This window comes from Macaca fascicularis, chromosome X, assembly GCF_037993035.2.
Source record: "Macaca fascicularis isolate 582-1 chromosome X, T2T-MFA8v1.1".
NCBI lineage: Eukaryota > Metazoa > Chordata > Mammalia > Primates > Cercopithecidae > Macaca > Macaca fascicularis.
The window spans coordinates 70,328,821-70,350,071 of NC_088395.1; the positions used below are offsets into that span (position 1 = coordinate 70,328,821).

At 41.8% G+C, this 21,251-nt stretch overlaps 2 protein-coding genes across 38 annotated transcripts in view; both read right to left on the minus strand.

Moving 5' to 3' along the window:
• Positions 1–21,251, minus strand: part of ARHGEF9 (Cdc42 guanine nucleotide exchange factor 9) — a 179,393-nt gene that overhangs the window by 79,053 nt on the left and 79,089 nt on the right. For 23 of the 36 annotated variants that reach the window (XM_074028836.1, XM_074028845.1, XM_045383994.2 and 20 more), the window contains one exon: positions 12,913–13,092. The exons of the other annotated variants lie outside the window; for them this stretch is intronic. In XM_074028836.1, coding sequence (XP_073884937.1) covers positions 12,913–13,038 — 126 coding nt within the window. In that variant the 5' untranslated portion in view covers positions 13,039–13,092. The remainder of the gene's footprint in view (positions 1–12,912; positions 13,093–21,251) is intronic. 36 annotated transcript variants of the gene reach the window in all.
• LOC135969178 (uncharacterized) overlaps positions 1–21,251 on the minus strand; it is a 122,362-nt gene that overhangs the window by 79,053 nt on the left and 22,058 nt on the right. Inside the window, exon 3 of one of the 2 annotated variants that reach the window (XM_074028850.1) lies at positions 12,913–13,092. The exons of the other annotated variant lie outside the window; for it this stretch is intronic. The gene's annotated coding sequence lies outside the window, so the exon portion shown is untranslated. The remainder of the gene's footprint in view (positions 1–12,912; positions 13,093–21,251) is intronic. 2 annotated transcript variants of the gene reach the window in all.

A 21,251-nucleotide genomic window follows, 5' to 3' on the forward strand; every position in this document is an offset into this window, starting at 1 on the left:
AGAATGAACTTTGGCTCCTACTTCACACTATACACAAAAATTAAATCAAAATGGATGAAATATCTGAATGGAATCAGATTATAAAAGTCATCAAAGAAAACATAGAGGAAAATCTGTAACCTTAGACAATAGTTTCTTAGATATGATACCTAGAACACAAACAACCAAGCAAAAATAAAGCGGACTTCATCAAAATTAAAAACTTTGTGCTACAAATGATACCATCAATAAAGTGAAAAGACAACCCAGTAATGGGAAAAAATATTTGCATATCATATATTTGATAAAGATGTAGTATTCAGAATATATATAACTTAACAATAAAGTAACAGCCCGCTTAAAAATGGGCAAAATATGTGAATAGACATTTCTCCAAAGAAGACATATAAATGGCCAATAAATATATGAAAAGATGCTCAATATCGTTAGCCATCTGAGAAATGCAAACCAAAACCATAAAAAGATACCACTTCACACTTCCTAGAATGGCTATAATAATTTAAAAGGTCAATAACAAGTATTGACGAGCATGTGGACAAATTGGAACTCTCATGCACTGCCGGCAGGAATGTAAAATGGTATAGCTGCTGTGGAAAACATTTTGGCAGTTCCTCAAAAAGTTAAGCATATAGTTACCATATGATACAACAATTCCACTCCTAGGTATGTACTCAAGAGAAATAAAAACACACGCTCACACAAATTCTTGTACACAAATGTTCATAGTAGCATTATACATAACAACCAAAAGTAGAAACAACCCAAAAGTTCATTAATTGATGAATGGATAAACCAAAATATAGCATACTTACATAATAGAATACTATTATTATTGGAAAATTGCTAAGAAAGTACAATTTTAAATGTTCTCACTACAAAAAATGATAAGTATACAAGGTGACGATATGTTAGTTTAATCGTTCCACAATATGTGTATACATACATATATATATATATCACAACATCACATCCCCCAAATATACAGTTTTATCTATTAAAAATGATTTTTAAAATATGTTCCAGAATTAGACAACGGTGACGGTTATAGAGCTTTGTGAATATACTAAAACCCACTAAACTGTATACTTTAAAATGGTAAATTTTATGGTATAGAAATTATATCTCTATAAAAATAGATACATAAAAAGCTGAAACTGTCTAGATAAGGTGAAATTTCCCCTGACTGTTCCCCATCCTAACCATATTCTACCTCTCCTGAGGAAACCATGGTTATGGATTTTCTGTGAAATCCTTGTCAACCTCTCTCCTTGCATTTATATACCTATATGAATATTCCAACAGACTCACCATTGTTCCATATGATAAAGTGATTATTACCCAGCCCTTGGTACACCCTCTTCAACATCTTTAGTAGCCCCTCCCTGCAAATGGATCAGTAGTTCTAAAAGAAAACTACCATAATATCCAGTCAGTAATTCCTTCATAAAGTCAATAAAGGCCCAAGGAGTGTCTTAGAAAGCCAGCCGGCCCTGTCTCCAGCAGTGTAACATTTCTAAGAAGAGAATGGGTAAGTGGTATTGTCTAAATCTCACCTTGATATTTTCAAAGGCCAAATCTAGTCAACAAGAGAGGAGTAAAAAGCAAGACATCCTTTGAGAAGGTGATGGGTTATTATTGCCAGTCTCATTGAACAATAGACTCTCAGAGCTATAGAATCAGTTTATAAAGGAAATGGAAGGTGGACTAGTCCATGCCACTCCTTGCTCCCCAATCAATACATAAACTCCCTTGACAACATACCCTGCCAGCAATTGCACGGCCTATAAGCTTGAACACAACGAGTGATGAGGAGACCAGTGTCTCCCAAGGCAGCCCTTTCCTTTTTAAGATAATTCTAATCATGAGCTCTGTCTCTGTCTGAATAAAGTTGCCAGCCAAAAATCTCAGCAAATACTACAAAAGGGAAAAACACAGATAAAGGAGAGAGTATGGAGGGAACGTGAACTCTTCCATAACAAAGGTCACCAAAAGGCCTTTTCTCTGCCACCACAGTGAAGCAATGGTGAGGTGTGGATACAAAGGTGAATGTGAGGGACTGAGAGGAACCTGGTTAGTTGCAAGCAGAGCTCCCACTTCACACACACACACACACACACACACACACACACACACACACACACCCTGTTTTAGAGCCCCAGTCTCAGCCTTCAGGAGGATCAGAAGTGCTTAGGGATCCCTGAAAGTGCATGCCAGGAAGCACTTAGCATTCCTGCCTGGCACAAAGACAATCAGCATGGTATGTACAGTCAGGCACAGAAACTACTCCTCTACCCCTCAAGGGAAGATTTAATAACTGTCACTAATTATATGAAGGATCATCATAAGAAGGCTGCTAACAAATTGTTCTCCCTCTCCAGCACCGACACAATGAGAAATAAGGAGCTCAACCAGAGCAATGAAAATTTTTGTTATATAACAGACAAAAAGAGAAAAAGAAAAGACCTGTGTGAATATCCTGTTTTTGCATTCATGGCTTTCCATCAGCACATTAAAATGGGCCTGACCCACTGAGCTTCACTGCTCTTCAACAGACGTGTGGCCTCAGGCAAGCTACCCTTTCCATTCATTCCAACACATTCTGTTTATTCACACCTCTGTACCTTGTATCCTTCTAATGCCTGCCCCCTACTCCCTCTTCACGAAGGCCTTCCCTACTCTTTTCTATCATTCTTCTTTTGTCCCTGGCTTCTCTGAAAACCTAGTTCAAGAACAGTGCCTTCCCACAGACTCTCTTACTTGGACTTCAAAACAGCCCTGTAAGGCAGGCAAGCAAACCTTTTTCTTTACATTTCCCAGATGAGAAATCCAAGGCCAGATAGGGGGATGCATCAAAGTGGCAGTCAGGATTGAAGCAGTCTCCGGACTCTTAGGCCAAAATTAGGAGAGACAGTCTATTACAGTGTTTGTAAAGGGTGAAGACTCAGGAGACTGATTTCAAATCCTGGCTCTACAACTGCCTCGGAGTAACACAGAGTAAGCCACTTTAACTTTTCTGATCCTCAGTTTCCTTATCTCTGAAATAGAATAATATCTATCTATCTCATGGGGCTGTTGTGAGGATTAAACAAGGTAATGCATGTAAAACAGTTTCTAGCACTGAGTCAAATATTAGCTGTTCTTGTTATTATCCCCTAGGTTGGTATCATCTGCCCCTAGAACAATGAAGCAACATATGAGAAACACTGTCCTTTCTAGTCAGGGAAGAGTTTTAGGAAGTACTTTTGTAATTGCTTTCACAATTGTCCCAAATTTCTTATACTCCAAATGCCACCTCCTTGACAACTAGACTCAAAAACCCTTCCCAACGAATGGAGACTTATTTAGTCGAGGCTGGAGGTATTGATGATTTCTGCCCATGACAAGGCTTCTTAAGGTGAGAACTCAAGCTAGAATGGGGGTGGATTGGAGTGTAGGGAAACCCTTCACAGATAACGTAGCTTCCTTCCCAGTCAAGAAAACTTCCTTCCCAGTCAAGAAAATGAATCTAATCCCTTCCCTAACTATGAACTACACTCCACGCTACCCCTAAGTCTTCTTCTTTCATTGGTTTTCATGGAATTATCCTGATTAGACTTTGATAGAATTTAGGTTAATCAGTTAAGTGGCCACAAAAGGAGTGTTCTGCCAGGACCTTTAGAAGTTCATTTCTTCTGTATTTCCTTTGATTTGCTTTCTGTTTGAGCTAAAATAAAGAGAAGGCTTCTATTTAAGCTATTCAGATATAGAAGTACTGATTTCATTATGAAAGCCACACTAGGGAGAATGCTGAAATCAAGCCGACCTGAGTTACTCATCCCCCGGAAAGCTTGCAATTATTTGACAGACATTTAGAAAAAACAAAAACAAAAACAAAAAAAACCACTTCAGGATGGTGGATGTGGCAAAACACTGGCTTTGGAGTTGGAATGCGATCTTGTTTGGGCTATGCCATTTACTAGCAAGTTAAAGGCAAGTCTGGCAAGGTCTCAATTACTTTCTGATCCTCCAGGATAGTACCAATGCCCTAGATGGCACCTGTTCTCTATTGAGGCTTTTCCCGCAACATCTATCTTATGTTTTTTACTCCTTTCAGCCTGTATCCAGGCTGATGTAGTCTCCTGTAGCTACTGAAGTCATATGCCTCTTCCCGACCTCACTTCTTATGAATCTAATCCCTTCCCTAACTATCCTCTACTTTCTACTTGCTAACATTTGTACAAAACATTATACCGTCTACAGACTGAGAGGAGAGAGGAATGAGGTGTGAGTGCTAATGAGTATGGAGTTCTTTTTGTGGTGATAAAGAAGTTCTGGAACTAGATAGTGGTGATGGTTGTACAACACTGCAAATGCATTGAATTGTATACCTTAAAATGATTGAAATGGGGAAGCTGATGTTATGTTTATTTTACCTCAACTAAAAAAAGATTTGCTGGGATGGTGGCTCACGCCTATAATCCTAGCACTTTGGGAGGCTGAGGCAGGTGGACTGTTTGAGTCTAGGAGTTTGAGATCAGCCTAAGCAAAATGGTGAAATCCTGCATCTACAAAGAAATACAAAAATGAGCTGGGTGTGGTGGCGGGTGCCTGTAGTCCCAGCTATTCAGGAGGCTGAGGTGGGAGGATTGCCTGGGCCCAGGAGTTTGGGGCTACAGCGAGCCATGATCACGCCACTACACTTCTAGCTTGGGCAAAAGCATAAGATCCTGTCTCAAAGAAAAAAAAAAAAGAAATTATGGAGAAAGGGCTAGAAAAGTTCTTGGAGTATATCTGTTCCAACCCCTCCACCTTTCAGAGGAGCAAAGTGAGATTTGGCAAAGGGAAAGAACTTTACTAAAGTAACAGAGCTTAGGCAAATAACCTCCCTTATGCATAAGTTTTCATATCTACTATCAGACTCTTGCAGGATGGGCTGAAGGTCTAGAGTACCTCTGTATTTTCTCAGTAGCCATTTGATAATCATCTGTTGGGTGAATGAATTTTTATTAAGTCCTTAATTCTACAAATTAAGAAACCATTTTCACTATATACTCCCTGCCTCTGGATACCTGGTCACCATGCTTTACCTGCTTATTGAAGCACACCAAACAACCTGATGTTGGACCAAGTAATACCAGTCACTTGTCATGACAACAAAGCCACCCTCTTTCTGCTGCCTACTGATGCTACACTCTACCTACTGTGCTGGACTTTCTCCCAATATTTTCAGTTGGGAGGGTCCTCACCCACTGCACACTCTCAGCCTATCCCAACCCACAAGGGAAAGTGAACTTCCAGGACCTTCCCCAAATTCAAGTTCATCTGTGTACTGTTTTTCAGGGCTACTGCTGGCCCCGTCCCATATATAGCATCTTTATTAAGTGTACCCTTAACAGTAAGCTATGCTTACTTTATATGTAACTAAATGTGGGAATGAGTCCATCCCACACATGGCATTCAGGGCCAAGCTCTACTGAGCAGCAATGTCAATAACTGTACTACCTTAATAAGCTTATCAAAACAAAGAGTTGGACGAATGGGCAGAATTTGCAGGTCTATTATTATGGCTCTTTTCCCCAGGACATCTTAAAAAGAAGGTTTTCAATCCTTTCCTTTGTTCCTACATATAACACAGTGTTCCACCATTTATTTGTTCATAAATGGAGACTAACTGCTGATGTATGGCCCTAGTAACATTATTATGCCTGTTGCTAGAGGTCAGAACAGCCAAGATAGAACATTGTCCAATTACATGTTCAGCAGGGTCATTAGTTGTAATATAATTCCTATTAGTCTTGAAAGCCTGGCAGTGTCAGCATGTCCAGGCTTCCATGTAGCCCGTGTACTCATATAAGTGGCTGAATGGAGTGGGCCTTGCATGCCCAGATGGCCCCAGTCTAGCCACTCACACATAGCAGCAACAAGAAGCTGATTCATCCAAATAATGGTTAAAAGATGAAAGCTCAGAAGCCTGGAGGACAGGAGAGGCTTGGCTGACCTGGTCTTAGGTTTCAGATCTCTGACGGGCTGCAGACAGAGTGGAGAGTCAGTATATTCCCAGAGGGTTTGAGAGAGGAGCAGGGAGAAATGAGGATATTATTTCTACTATTTATATTAAGAGTTTGCTGCAAGTATTACCAGTATTATTATTGAGTGTTTCCTATGTGTCAGACCCCATTGTCAGTGCTCTTCCTGTATTTTGTTTAGTTCTCCCGACAACTTAATGAGGTAGGTGCTGTTATATCCTCAATTTAATGATGAGATCACTGAAGCACACAATGGTCACTTTGCTAATAAATGGAAAGACTCTGATTCTAATCCAGAAAGATTATCTCCAGAGCCAGTTCTCTTGGACATTTACACCCTTCCCATGAGTAGAAGCTTCAGAAAGACAGATTCTAGTTCAACACAAGGACAAACTATTTCAGATCTGTCCTGAGGTATAACTGGTGGCCTGAAGAGGTAGGGAGCTATCTGTCAGTTTTCACCTCCGAAAACTAAAAAAAAGGAGACCCACCCTCTTCTGAGTACCGTTTCCTTAGTGACCCTCTAATATAGAGGACAACAGACCTCTCAAGATGCCAGATACCCTTAGCACTTGTCTAGACCACTCCAGGAGGTGGCTGTTGCTAAGCGCTAGACAGTCACTTTTGTTCAGGACTCAGCAAATACTGGTGAGAAGATATTAATAGCACTAGAGCCGTATAAAGATAAGCGGTTTCACTCTTACTCATAATGATAAATATACTGATGAAAAAAGAAAAAAGATATATACAAGTATGATGATTTTCCAAAAATTTTGTACTTTACAAAGAGCCACAGAAACAGACCTCATCTCCAGGTACTCAGTCATGGTCCTCCTCTCAAGTCATCACACCACCAAGGCAGTATACACATGATGCTAGGAAGGCCTAAGCTGATCCCCAAATGAACCCGGGGGGTTGATTACACAGAGTAAAACAGGTGCCAGGCCCAAGATCATAGCCTCAACTCAGGCAGCCACCCAGGTTACAAATCCGTGCTATGGGTCAACAATAGGGCCTTGGAAAGCCCCAAAGCCAAGAAAACAATTCAGAATGTCTCCTACTGGTGCCAACTCTTAAATATCATCTTCCTATTGCAAAAAGCAACATATTTCAAGACATTGGCTCACACTACAGCATAAGGGCTAGTAGCTGGAAATAACAGAGTAGGTCAAGCTTGGTTTACAGATGTTGGCCAGGTTCTCAAAAACCCAGGGTAATTTTAGCTCTGGTCCTGCCTGGAGGCTGAGGGATAGGCTATATGACTCTCAAAGTTGCTTTCAACATGGGATTTCTATGAGGGTGACCTGCCCTACCTAATTTGGAGGAATCATCTGGGTGATGTAACAGCTACATTTAAGGATCTCTCTGAGCTGAAGAGGTCTCCATATTAAAAGAAAAAAATAAAAAACCCCCAATTAGCCGAATGATGTACTAGATGATGTAATCCAAAAAATGTGCATAGTGAGAAGCCATTAAGATGGATTCTGTGAATGCAAATTAGTTCTCATAATGCCATTTGAAATTCTAGTACAGGGGAGAGAAATTGCCATGGTCCAGGGAGAAAGATTCTCCCTGCTAATGTCAGCCTAAACTCACAACCTATAATGTGCTACCTCTAGAGCCACAAGCAAGACCTTCTACATAAATGATATAAATGTTTAAGACTAGAGACTTATGAACACTTTGAAGCTTGAATGGATAAACAAGGGTTGGTATATTGAAACTCCTCTAAAGAAAGCAAAAACACTATTGCCTTTAGTCTGGAATGGAAGGTAAGTCCTCAAGTGTTAACAGTCTTGTTAGCAGCCCAAGCCTGCCCTTTCCTGATTGTGCTATAGGCCAGAAAGCACAGGATTAAGATTCAGAAGGGGATAACATCACTAAAAGTGGTGGAGCAGGGCACACAAAGAATCAGTTCTTCCACTGAAACAACCTTAAACTGGCAATGAATGATAGAACCCATTGTTTTAGAACTCTAGAATCTAATCCAAAACTTGCAGCAACTTACAGGGGACTGCGTAACGCAGAAAAGGGCAGCAAAAATTCGGTAATAGAGCACTGAAGCACTTTTGCTTATCCCCTTACCATCCCTCATTCCCCAGTGGCTGAAGTGACAGTGGCCCACATTCCTGGTGTGGCTTTCTGGTGCCAGGAGATAATGACCTTGTTCTTTACAATATTTTAGCTGCGCCTTTTGACCTGTTTGGCACTGAGGGACTAGCACAGAGGTTGACCTCTGGCTGGAGAGGCTTTCCAGGCTGTGGCTGCCTTTGTTGAAAGATTTAAAGACATACACTGCTCATGCCCACTTGGGACAAGGGATTGTGGACAGGACAAACAGCAAACAGATGCAATAGCACAAGAAGGAGGAAGCTAAAAACGAAGTTTCTTTGGGAAAAAGGAAGTTTCTTTGGGGAATAAAGGCCATCATGCATACCAGGGAAGTCACACTGTAACACGCATGCCCAGGACCAGACGCATGCTCAGAAAAAACCTCAGAGGACCATAGGCTTGTATTTCTGGAGGATGTGTGATCTACATACAAACAGGAGGAGAAGGCTGAGACAAAAGAATTGATGACCTGGCACAGTCTCAAGTGAGTACCCCAGCTCAGAATCAAGCGGCAAAAACCAGGAAAGTAGTATTGTTTTTTCTTCTTGGCTCCAGATGTTTAAGGAAATGTCAGGTTATTGGCTGACCAACGAGATAAAATAACAGAGACTTCAGCAACCATATATAACAAGAATACAGTCTTGCAAAAATAGTTGGAAAAAGTCACTAAACAAATGGACAACTGCAACCCTCAACAATCAACAGTAGCAAACCCTGGGGAGAGAAGAAAATCTGATTTCTAGAGTTACCACATTATAATATTCAAAATGCCAAGTTTTCAACAAAAAATTACGAGGTCTACAAGAAAACAGGAACATATGACCTATTCACAGGAAAAAAACAATTTGGCAGAAAACATACCAAAGGAAGCCAAGACATTAAACTTATTAGACAAAGACTGTCTAGTAAAGTTGTCTTAAGATTCAGGAGGCCTGGGTTCAAGTCCTGGCTTTGCCACTAATTCCCTACATGAGAAAGCAAGTTATTTCCATATTCTGGGCCCATATCTCCTCAGTATTTATACAATGTGGAGGTAGGGTGACTAATGGCAACAAGCTGGGTCCTTGGGAGATAATTTATCCTACAGATGTGTTCTGTTTGATGCTCACTGTGCTTCTTTAAAAATATGAATTACTCATTAACATTTTTAAATATAAAGAGTTTTACATAAAAATCCAATTCCTGGCTTTTCTTGAAATACTAGAAGATCTGGCCCCCCTGGGCTTTCCTCTCCACTATACCCCACTCTAATGATGGGAAACATCCAAGTCACTTTTGCTGTCCTTAGATGGGGCATGGATTTCCCAATTGGACGCAGGCGCCCACTTACCCCTTGTCTCAATTTGCTTCACTCACTTAATTGGCCCCTGTAAGCATCTAAGTTGGCCACTCTTGGCTAAGATGGGTCTTTCCAGTTCTAAATCTACAGTGAATCTAGGGTTTCATAAAGGTGAAAAGCTTTTCCCAAGTATCTCTTTTTGCAGCCAAAATGAGACAAAATACAAATAAAAGCCAGGTCACACTCTAGAACAATGGGCTTTCCTTTGAAAAGTTGGGTTTCCATGATATTTGGTCTGTAGAAAACCAACAAATGATGTTAATGACTGGCTTAGATCATCCTTTCATTTCCGTACTTCCAAGCAGGCCAGAAATGAGAGAAATAAAGAATTTGAAAGAACAAGAAAAGTATATATCCAGCTCCTGATAACACCTCAGCAAGCTCTTTACTTTCTGACCAAACCCATGCCTTGTCACATGAGCCCATCAGTAACAGGCTGTAATGTGTCCTGTTCACAACCTACCCTTAATTAGGCAGCAAGCTCTCCTCAGGCCATGGTCCAAAGTCAGAAAAAAAAAAGCCTCCTTTTATGCACAGTGACAAAGGAAAAGAGCCTGAATGACTTGAAGTTAGGGCCTATTAGACAAAAGGAGGCCCACCACAGACATGAGAGTTGAGACACAATCATATCCTAGCAGTTTACCCTTAGCTCCTAGCAGGGAAACCAGCCCAGGAAAACAGCTGAAGATGTCAACAACTAGATATGAGGACTGATGTTCAGCAAGTTTAATTCATTTAACCTTACCTACTACTGGGAAGGTATATCAGCTCCTACATTGCTCTTGTGAAGCCATGTCCCCAGTACAGAAAGGAAAGAACCTGAGCGCGTGCGTACACACACACACAAGCACATACAAGTATGAAATTCTGAACAACAGAGGAGACAGATGTGAATAGGTTGAAGACACATATACCTGATAAGTTCCTGTACAGTGGCCAAATGGTATCATAATTCGTATTTACAAGTATCCAGCATATCACAGGTAACAAAGCATTTTTACAAGACCGAATTGTCCCCATTTTACAAGGAAGAAAACTGATATTTGAAGATGCATAGGAAGCTGCTCAAGTTACAATTCTAATAATAGAACTGAGGCAAGAATCTGGGTTTCCCAGACTGCAGGTTGGGTTTTAATGTGTAACAACAGGTAGGGCTAACTTGAACAGAACCACACTAAACACCTTGATTATCCATCCTAGGGCTCAAATGTCAGCAATGAGACTTCCAGGTAGGGAATGAAGATACCGCACCATGTCAGTCACCAATTTAGTCAAATGATCTTATTTTACTAGCTTGGAGCCTGGGTGTTAGTGTTTTTGTTTGTCTGGGTTCTTCTTCTTGTTTTTTGTGCTACTGAAGTGATTCTATTATATAGCCAGGGTTGAGAACCACCTGGGCTAGACTCTATACCAAGTGGCTGCTGGGGCTGTGTTCTTGTAGGAACACTCCTCCTGGCCTCGGACTTAGGGACATTAACGGCGCTCACTGATATTCTGAAGTCTGGCTCTGTCATTTGCTTCCCTGAGCAATCCTGGCTTGCTCAATCATTTCCCCCCATCCTTGGATTTACTATTTATTATAAAAGTGACATTTCCCTGAAAATGAAATGCATTTGGATTTGGGTGACATCATCATTGGGTACAGTTTAATCCTTCTTTTAAAGAGGGAGGTCTGTAAGCACAAGACATACCAGCTGTATGCATACAGGACCTCACATTAGTCCTGAAGGTCTGTGGTTATTGATATGCTTTTTCTGACTATCCCTGGGACTGATTCATTAACCAGCAAAGATGAGCTGGGACACAGATGGCATTTGCAGACTCTGACAGAAGAGAAGAAAAGATTGGATATTTCATTAGAAGATTCTCATGATAGAAGGGAATGAGAGGTAATTTTGTCCCTTCCTCTGCTTCTAGGCAGTGCCCTCACCTAAACTGTCCCAACCAGGTAACGATGCTTTCTGGATTTTTTGCCTTGAGGAAGGAGGCCTCTATCAACCTCAAGGGAAGCCTTGATATATGGACCTTCTTGGAGCTAAGAAGGTGGTGGTGATTATTATAATTATGACAAAACAAGTTACCATTGGCTAAGTTCCTAATATCTGTCTAGCACTGTGCTAGACACCTTATTGGCATGTATGATCTAATTCCTTACAAAAAGTCTGTTATCCCTATTTTTCAGATGAGGAAATCAGGGCTCAGGGAAGTTAAAAATCTTACCAAAAGCTATAGAGCCAGAAGGTAGTAAAACTGTATCTTAAGTTTTCTAACTCCAAATGTCCTCTTCCTTTCTTTATATCACATTGCCATAATTCTAATCTTAAGGCCCTTCAACCTCTACGAGCCCTAGAGCTAGCCCTTCTGATCTTTTGTTTGGGGTCTAGAAGACTTCAGCCTAATTTTACAGGAGAAACTAACAAAATGTGATAGGCTGTAGTAAGGATGGTTATAACACACCCTCATGTGGCTTTAGTACTTGTCTTGCCACAAAGCAGTTTTCGCATGTTTTATCTCATTCACTGTGACATGCCCTGGCATTAAAGAACTGTCAAGACCATTGTGCAGATGAGGAAAATCAGAGCTCAAAATAGTCAAATAACTGATTCCAGCTCACAATTCCAAGAAAGAATAAGAGCTGAGACACCTAACCAATGTTCTTTCCCCATAGCACCCTGAGGTCATAAGCACATTGGGATCACTTCCTTTACAGTAACCCAGAAAAAGCAAAAGCTGCTGAGAAATTCCTCCCAAGAGCCTCTCTGTTAAGGGCCAGATTCTTCATGGTACAATGTCAAAGAGGCAGAAGGCTTGCAAGACCTTACATGCCACTTGCTTCCCACCCCCGGCACATTTAGATCCCAGCCACTTGATTCTCTTGAAAAAAGTAAAATCTGATATCAGTAAGCTCCAGCCCCTGGGGGGCAGGGAGCTCACACTCTTATATTAACATCTGAACACACAGTGACAATACACAGGGGTGTGAGAGGCAATGAAGTAGACAGGAAGGAGAGGAGGAGAAGAGCAGAGGAGCAAGAGAAGGAGATGGGAAGAAACTACGAGAAGAAAGGATAAAAAAGATGAGAAACAGAAAGTAGAAAAAAAGAGATAAGAAAGACAAAAGTTCACAGCAATATAGGGTTAAAAAGTTATTCAAAAACCACCAAGGCCAACCCCAAAAGAGGAAACCAAGACCCAGACAAGGTAAGTGATTTGTACAAAGGTGGGAGGTGGTGGGGTGGGGGTGTTAAACAAGAGACAAGGGAAAAGACTAAAAATTAAAAGGGCACAGATTAAAGGAAGCCCAGGTTCTCTGTATGAGACAATTTAAAAAAAGGAAAAAAAAATATGAGAAAAGCCACCAGGAGAGAAATAAACAGGAGAACAGAGGCTGGTGAAGGGGAAGCCAGGTACAGGCAGCCAAGGAAATAGGAGAGGAGAGTGAAGACTGACACTCACCCTCACAAAGCTGGCAGGAAACCATCCCTCCTCATCGTCGATCTGGCCCCACCACCAATCCTTGTTGGAAGCATCCAAGACTTTGATGACGTCGCCAGCTTTAAATGCCAACTCCCGGTTGGCCATGGTGACGTGATCCCATACTGCCTCAGCACTAACGATGGAATCTCCAGTGATCAGCTTAGGAGACAAAATGAGAATGTGTTCAGTCCACACAGCTACCTTGCTTGCCCCTTCCCCCACCCACAGAGCTCTACTACTTATAGAAAAACTCATATACTCGAGTGGTGAGAGATAGGGGTGAGGGGGATGGCACTGGAACACAAGTTCCATTGAACTACAAGACAAACAATACTGTCAACTCTCTGTTAGTCAGTGCGTGGAATGACCCAGAATATGAATATGTACTACATATGTCTTATGCTTTTTATCCCTAATCATGAACTCCTCCTATGCAGAACAAAGAAAGCTCCAGTCCATCTCTCCTTGGTGGTTCAAGGTGGCTCTGGGTCAGGAATGGGTGGAGAGGCTGAAAGCAATGGCTAAAATGAGAATCAAGCTTATTTGCTTTCAATTCCCTGTGCTCCTCCCCCTTTCCTCCTCCTCCTTGGAACTGACTAATTGAGAGTTGGTGGTACATTATTTAACCCCACTGTGCCCCTCCTCCTGGGGTAACAGACCATAACATTCCTCACGCATAATGGACCCCAGTCCTGCAGCCTCCTCCTCTCACTCACACATGATGCCATCCAGAGAGGTTATGGGTAGGAAAGAATATGGCTTTCTGTGATGCCTTACACCCAAGAAACTCAACTTTAGCACAGATTCTCTCAGTGGTTTGTACAACCATTCTGTGAGACACGGTAGGGGGAGAGGTCGGGGTTGACTTCTGCATTTGATGGATGGCAAAACTTAACAAGGAAGTGAATAGATGGGCTGGAGATCACCCAGCAAGGCAGGACCTGTGCATGGAATGGACCCTAACCCTGCTCACCAGACGTTATGGCTAGCAGGACTGGGCTCCACACAAGAGCAGGCAGACATCTATTCCACTGCTGTACGAGCAAACACACATTCATGAAATTCATCTAAGCACAGTGATAGGGATGGGGTGAGGGTGGGGAGGTAGTCTGCCTCTCTCTACCATCCTGCCCACTGTGTTATTTTTTCTTTTTCCCTCAACTGTTCCAGCTTGTATGGGCCATCAGTCTTCTCAGCATTTGAGGTAACACATTCCAGAATAGAGAACACATGGCCTATCAGGCAAAGAGACTCAAGCACTCTCTCCCCAGCACTGAATTTCTGAACAAGTCCTCTAGAAGTCAGCTTTTCCATCAGCCTACTTTGCTCAAGGCAATAATGGCTCCATAAGACCAAAACTAAAACAACTTAAAGACAATCGAAATAGTCTATGGAATATATATCCTCTCTCATATATCTGCCCTCCAACACGCTAGCCACAGAATAACCCTAGGTTCTCAAAATAAATGCACAACAAATATGAACACATATATATGAACACGCACACACATACTCACACGCTGATCTTTGACTTAAGTTAACATGTTTTGTTCAGGTCCTGCCTGATGCATCTGTCATGGCTCAGAATTCGTCTTTGTGCCTTCCATAGAAGGTAAGGCATAGGGAGAGCTCTTCAGGATAGATAAAAAATGAATTTCCAGCAGGACCTTTCACAACACCACCTTTCAAATACCTCATGCTTTACGTTTTGCAAAGTGTTTTCATATATACTCCATCACTTGATCCTTACGGAATAAACTGGGCCTCACTATTACCATTCATTCATTCATTCATTCATTTTAATTTTTTGAGATGGAATCTCACTCTGTTACCCAGGTTGGAGTGCAGTGGCGCAATCTTGACTCACTGCAACCTCCACCTCCTGGGTTCAAGTGATTCCGGTGTCTCAGCCTCCCAAATAGCTGGGACTACAGGCACACGCCACCATGCCCAGCTAATTTTTGTATTTTTAGTAGAGATGGGGGTTTCTCCATGTTGGCCAGGCTGGTCTAAAACTCCTGACCTCAAGTGATCTGCCGACCTCAGCCTCCCAAAGTGCTAGGATTACAGGTGTGAGCAACTGCACCTGGCCATTTACCTATATTCTAAATATGAGGAAACTGAGGCTCAGAAATGTGACCTGGTCCTTCAGCCAACAAGACAAGTAACACATTATGAAGCTGGGTCTTCTAACTTTGTGTCTTCCTATAATTATCAAACTATACTACCAATGTCTATTCATTACCTACACTGAACTCCATCTATGATATCATAAGCCAGTTGGCTCCTATTCTTAAAGAACCCTACAGGAGATTTACACAGCCACCTTTAATCATAGGTGCCCATGAGGCTGAGGACATTCATTTTTATGTTGAACTTGCTTTCTTCCAATTGTACTAAAAGTCAATTTCTCCTTGTTTTGGCTTCAGTGAAGAAAAAGAAAAGCTGGTCACTGGCCTACTAAAGTAAATTTTTATAGAGAAGTCTCCCCTCTCCTGGAAAAGATGGGTCCCAAGTGGGCATTGTTAGAACTCAGTAAGCACATACAGCCCCAACCCAGAACACCACTAAGACCTGTAGTTTAAAGCTATATTCATAGCTTTTTATCAAGGGTCAAAGAGTATCTCAGCATCAATTACCAACCTTCTGCTCAGGACACTATCTGTGGTGCTCTTTGAGGTCCCCCAGGCCCAGATCTGGCTGATTCCACTGTCTATATTTTTTACTTTGCAGTCTTCTTTTTAGGAACTCCATGCTTGACTTTTCCCAGAAGCAGATAGCTGACTTTTGTCCCCCATTTAGTCCAGTTGATATACCTGGGCCCTCAGGTCACAAGGCTCAGCTATACCCTGGACAAAGCCAATCTAGGACCTAGTGGTCACAAAAACAACTAACCAACTTGCAAGCCTGTTGTCAGGGCCTACTTAGAATCAATGACTGTCAGAATTGGACAGAATTTTAAAGATCATCACCTTCATGCCCTCATTTTATCGATGAGGTTTAACAAAAGTACAGTCATCAAATGGTCAGCCTCCTGGACCAGGGTTTTTTCTAACATAACACCACAGAGAGGGAAGACAGGTAGAAAAAATAATCTGAATTTAAGACCTTGTTATACTACTAAAGGTGTAATGATAATTATGATGATGTTAGCTAATACGGAGCGTTTACTATATGTCAGGCACCATTCTAAACATGTTATAGACATTAATTCATTTAAGCCTCACAGAAGCCCTGTAAGGAAAAACTATTACTACTCATATCTTACAGATGAGGTAGCTGAAGCTCAAAGAAGTTAAATAATTTGCAGTTCACACAGCCAATAACTATTGAAGCCATTATTCCAATACAGGCACAGTCTGGCTCTAGAGACTCTGCTCTTAACTTACAAACTATTCTACCTCTGGGTCCCAGTTTCTTCACATATAAAATGGGGATAATTCTACTCTACCATCTGCTTTGTAGGCTATAAAACACTGAACTGAGAGCTTACAGGTATATGCATGGAGGTGAGAGGAATGCTAATCCAGAAGGGGTTAATAGCTGTGTGGGGCTTCTGTGTTCTCTCCTCACAAACACAAGCAGGAGCAAGGGGATATTCCCCCTTCATCTTCTGAGTTGTTTTTAAAATGTAAACTAAACTTAACCAGGAAATTGGTTCCAAATCTTCCATTTGTGTACAGAATTAACTTTTAACTTGCTACAATTTTTTTTTTTAAATGCACTTTGCTCTGCTCATCCATCTTCCATCCAACATTCATTCACTGGGCTCCTACTGTGTGTGGGGATCTGCTCGCTATGACTCAGTTGCAGTCCTTACCTGAAGAACAAAGGGTTTCCAGTACCAACAATGCTTTCCAGCAGGATGCAAAGGTGGTTTTATGGGCAGGCAAACCTACCTTCAATTCTGGGCTTTACTACTTTAGAAAGTAGCAATGACAACAGGAGGTGAGGAATAGAAGGGGAGTCAGAGAGAAAAACTTAAATGTAATTGTCAGTATGTAATTATGACATCTAAGAGTACAGTTTCACAAAAGCCAAAGACAAGAGTTTCTAATTATACAACCCTGGGTCTCAGTTTTTTCATCTGCAAAATGGTGGTAATGATGTTTGCCTCACAGGCAGGGTTATAGAGAGGGTGAACTGAGAGGGTGGATATACAGTGCCTGGCATGTGCTGGCCTAGCACGAGACTTCAGAGAAAGGAGGTTGATTATACATGGGTATTGGGCTCTAGAAAGGTTTTGTGTGGCAATGAAGATAGCCCTTAAAGAATGGGTAGGATGGTGCCAAATAGAGAAGGAAAGGGAGGGGCATTTGAGGCAGAGAAATGAGATTAAGCAAAGTCTCAGAGATGAAGACTGGGAAATGTGATGGTCAACGAGTAGTGGAGTTTGGAGAGAGTAGGGTTGGGAAAGGGGAGTGGAGGGAGTGATGGCTAAAAAGGTAAGTGAAGTCATGTTTGGAGGACATTGAATCTAGTTTGAGGAAAAGAAAAAGGTCAAAGTTGATTTTTGGGTGCAAACGTCAACTAAAGCATAGGGTAAATTAGAAGGAAATATTGGCTTGGCTTGGCTTTGCAGGAGAAGAGATGACAAATTTTCTCTTTAAAGTATTAAATATGGGGGGCCAGCAGGACACCCAGGTGGGTGGGAAGCTCAAGAGCAATTAGGGTATATATACAGGTTTGGGAATCAATGGCCCAGAAGAAATTGTGAAAATCAGAGTTTGCCCTGGAAAAATGTGCTAAGAAGTCCAGAAGCCTTGGGAAATCAAGATTTATGTTTAAAGATGGAATGTGAGGTAAGGAACAGAAAAAGAGCTACACAAACAAAACTAAATGAAGCTGTTAGCACATCATTAGGATACAAAGGAGTATGATCTCTCAAACTCCAAGACAAGAGTTTCAAGCAGCAACAGCTCATCAACATTATCAAATGGTACAGAGCTATAAAAAGAAAACCAAGAAAAGGCCATTTGGGAGTAGCGATAGCAGGGATTATATTCTCTATTCCCAAACTGGTTTATATTCCCCTCCCTGCCAAAATCCAACTGTTACCATCCTTCATCTTGCAAGCCTATCATAAAGCCAGAAGATGGAGCAGCATCATTCTAGAAAGGTACTCAAAGAGCTCTGAGCCTTAGGACAGTAGTACTGTGGCTTCTAACACAATAATTCCCAATCCCCAGGACATTTTAGAGGAAGCACTAAATATAGGGTGGCTCTTGCTTAATCTTACAAGTGAGGGGGACACATAGTGTTTCCCACTCCCACATCAACGAAACTTTTGGACATGAATAAGAGGATGGGGAGGGTTAAGAGTCCTGCATTATGCTTAAAGACGGAATAGGGTATTATTTCTTTGTATCCAGATTTCTGAAGACAATCCTAATATCAAATATTCTATCTAATTGCTCCCCACAGTAGATACATCTGTTATCAGCTGTCATGTGCCTTGATTTTTAACCTAGAAATATGATTGCTATACCCTGGAAGAACTGGGAATCTGAGATCTAAGGCAGGTCTCTGTGACCAAAAAAGGCATGTGTGTTTGCAGTGAGCTTGGGGTGGCCAGTGGACCCTTTCATTGGGAACAAAAGAAGAAATGGAAAAGACAGGAGGAAAGTAAAAGAGTTAGAAAGGGAAGGAGGAAGCAAGAGAAGCTTACACTTGAAGAAAACATACGCTGGAAACTGGATAAAGGGCTTTCTTTTGTGATTTCAACCTCTATAATTCTCCAACGTAAGCATTAACATCTCCGTTTTTACTGAAGATAACTTGTGATATAAATCAAGTAGTCCACGGTTACCCAGTTAGTAGATGGTGGAACAGATTTGAATCTCCAGCTGGCCTTACTCTACAGCTTTGCTATTTGCCAGTCCCCCAAGGTACCTGTCAAATGGCAGGGAGGGGGACCAACTCACCCTGTGAATGACCTAAAGGTCAATTCCTCAGAGGGCTTGTTAAAACACAGGTTGTTGGGCCGCATAGGTCTTGAGAATTGATTAGGTAGGTCTGAAGTGCAGCTTGAGAACCTGCATTTCAAACAGATCCCCAGGTGATACTGATGTTGCTGGTCTGGGAATCACAACTGGAGAACCACTGCCCTAATGGACTTTCCTAGTGTAGGCCCTACCCTTGCCTCTTCTGATGCCTCATTCTTCACAGATTTCCCCATGCCACACCAAATGTTGTGCTCCCTGCCTCCAGCACTGCCTGCCTATCTCCAAAGCCTTCCTCAGTGGTTGGTAAATGTCTGAAAAAGAGTATTTGGGGTCATGTAAGGAGCATGCCCAAAGTCAGGCTGTGTTAACACAGGAAAAAACTTGGGATTATGGCTGTCACCCAGTCACTTACCTACAACTTCTTGTTATTCCCCTCTAACTCAACAGCACCACTCCCAAAATAGATATTTAATTAGTTTTGGTGGCTGTCAGAAATATTAGTGTTTTAATAATAAGAAGCAGAAGGGAGAATGGGTTAAAAAATGTGAACTTCACATGTTGTATGGAAAGCAAGTATGCCAATTGCCATGAAGGTAGATGAGCTGGACCTGCCTTCCAAGAAGCTTCATAGGAGGAAAAGTAGGGACATGATGGGGGTTTGCCTATGAGGTTTTCTCAGTTTGGTGTCTGCCCATATCCTCCCAGAAGGCCCCCTTCTCCTTAACAGCTAAACTTGGAGAAGAGCAAATTATTTTCCCTTGGTCCCTTAAGCATATCTAAAACAAGCTGAGATTTTATGCCCTCTCCTGAAAAAGCTAGATCTCCTTTTAATACAGCCTTGTAAACACTCTGGCTATCTTGCCCAAAGTGTTGAAGGATAACCATCCTCCCTATTTTTGGAAAGGTGTGAACCAGGCTGCCCCAACAATAGCTACGAGGTACCACAGTATACAGCAAAGACTCAGATTGGCTATAGGAAGAAAATCTGCCAGTAACTCACCAAATGATCTTGGACAGGTCCCTTTCTCTGTCTCAGCATTTTTTTTTTTTTTTTAGACAGAGTCTTGCTCTGTTGCCCAGGCTGGAGTGCAGTGGTGCAATCTCGGCTCACTGCAACCTCCACCTCCTGGGTTCAAGCGATTCTCCTGCCTCAGCCTCCAGAGCAGCTGGGATTACAGGCACCTGCCACCACACCTGGCTAATTTTTTGTATTTTTCATACAGACAGGGTTTCACCATGTTGGCCAGGCTAGTCTCGAACTCCTGACCTCAGGTGATCCACCTGCCTCGGCCTCCCAAAGTGCTGGGATTATAGGTGTGAGCCACCATACCCAGCCTGTCTCAGTTTTTTTACATGTCAAGTGACAGACTGGAACCATATAGATGATCTCTCAAGTCCCTTCCAGCTCCTTTTACCGCTTTCTGCTAAAAAAAAAAAAAAAAAAAAAAAAAAAAAAAAAAATGAGATTTTTTTTTCCTGAAGATAACTCACTCAAGCATTGCCGGCAACAGTCAGACTATCTGGGAAAATTGAGAAATGGGCTTCCCACTTAAACCCTTGACTGCCGCATTCAAAAGTCAATAGGGACCTTTGCTTTTTGTTCTCTCCACTTAGTTCTTCAGATAAATCATCCTTCTCATGACATCAGTTCTCACTCACCTCCAGTCCTATATTTCCTACTGCCTGCTCCACATTTCACTGGATAGTCTGCTACCACCTCCAATAAAATGCAAAATTCATCATATTCCCCCATTCTCCCTCCTTCTCAATTTTTCCCATTTAAGGAAAATCTTCTGGGCTTGCTATTTCTTTCTTCTAACCGGCTTCCTTGGCCCCTACAGGTCTGTCCCTTCCTCAAGCTATGCCTTAATGATGCAAATCTTAAAGCATTTTTGCTAGTATCACTCCTCAAGCTCAAGAAGCTTCAGTAACTCCCCACTCTCTCAAAGCTCTCCTTAATCTAGCTTCATCTCTGGATCCAACCTTTGCCTCTAACAAGGCAGGGGTTTTCTATCACTCTTGCCAGAATGAGTCTCTTGCATCCTTCTCATGACATCAGCTGTCACTCACCTCCAGTCCCACATTTCTTACTGCCTGCTCAACATTTCACTGGATGGCCTGCTACTGCCTCCAACAAAATAATGATCAATCCTACTTCTGTGCCTCTGATTTGGCCATATCCTTAGCCAATGGTTACACGTAGCGACACTGGAGCCAGGCTGCTTCTTCCTAGCTGTATGATTGTGGCCAACCTACTCCTTAATCCCTTCTCTGATGACTCCAGGCTGTATCCTCTCTCTCTCTGCCTCTTTCAGTAACCTTATCTACCTAGGATAAGGAGAAAATGAAAATTTGGAAGAGTTATTCAAGTTG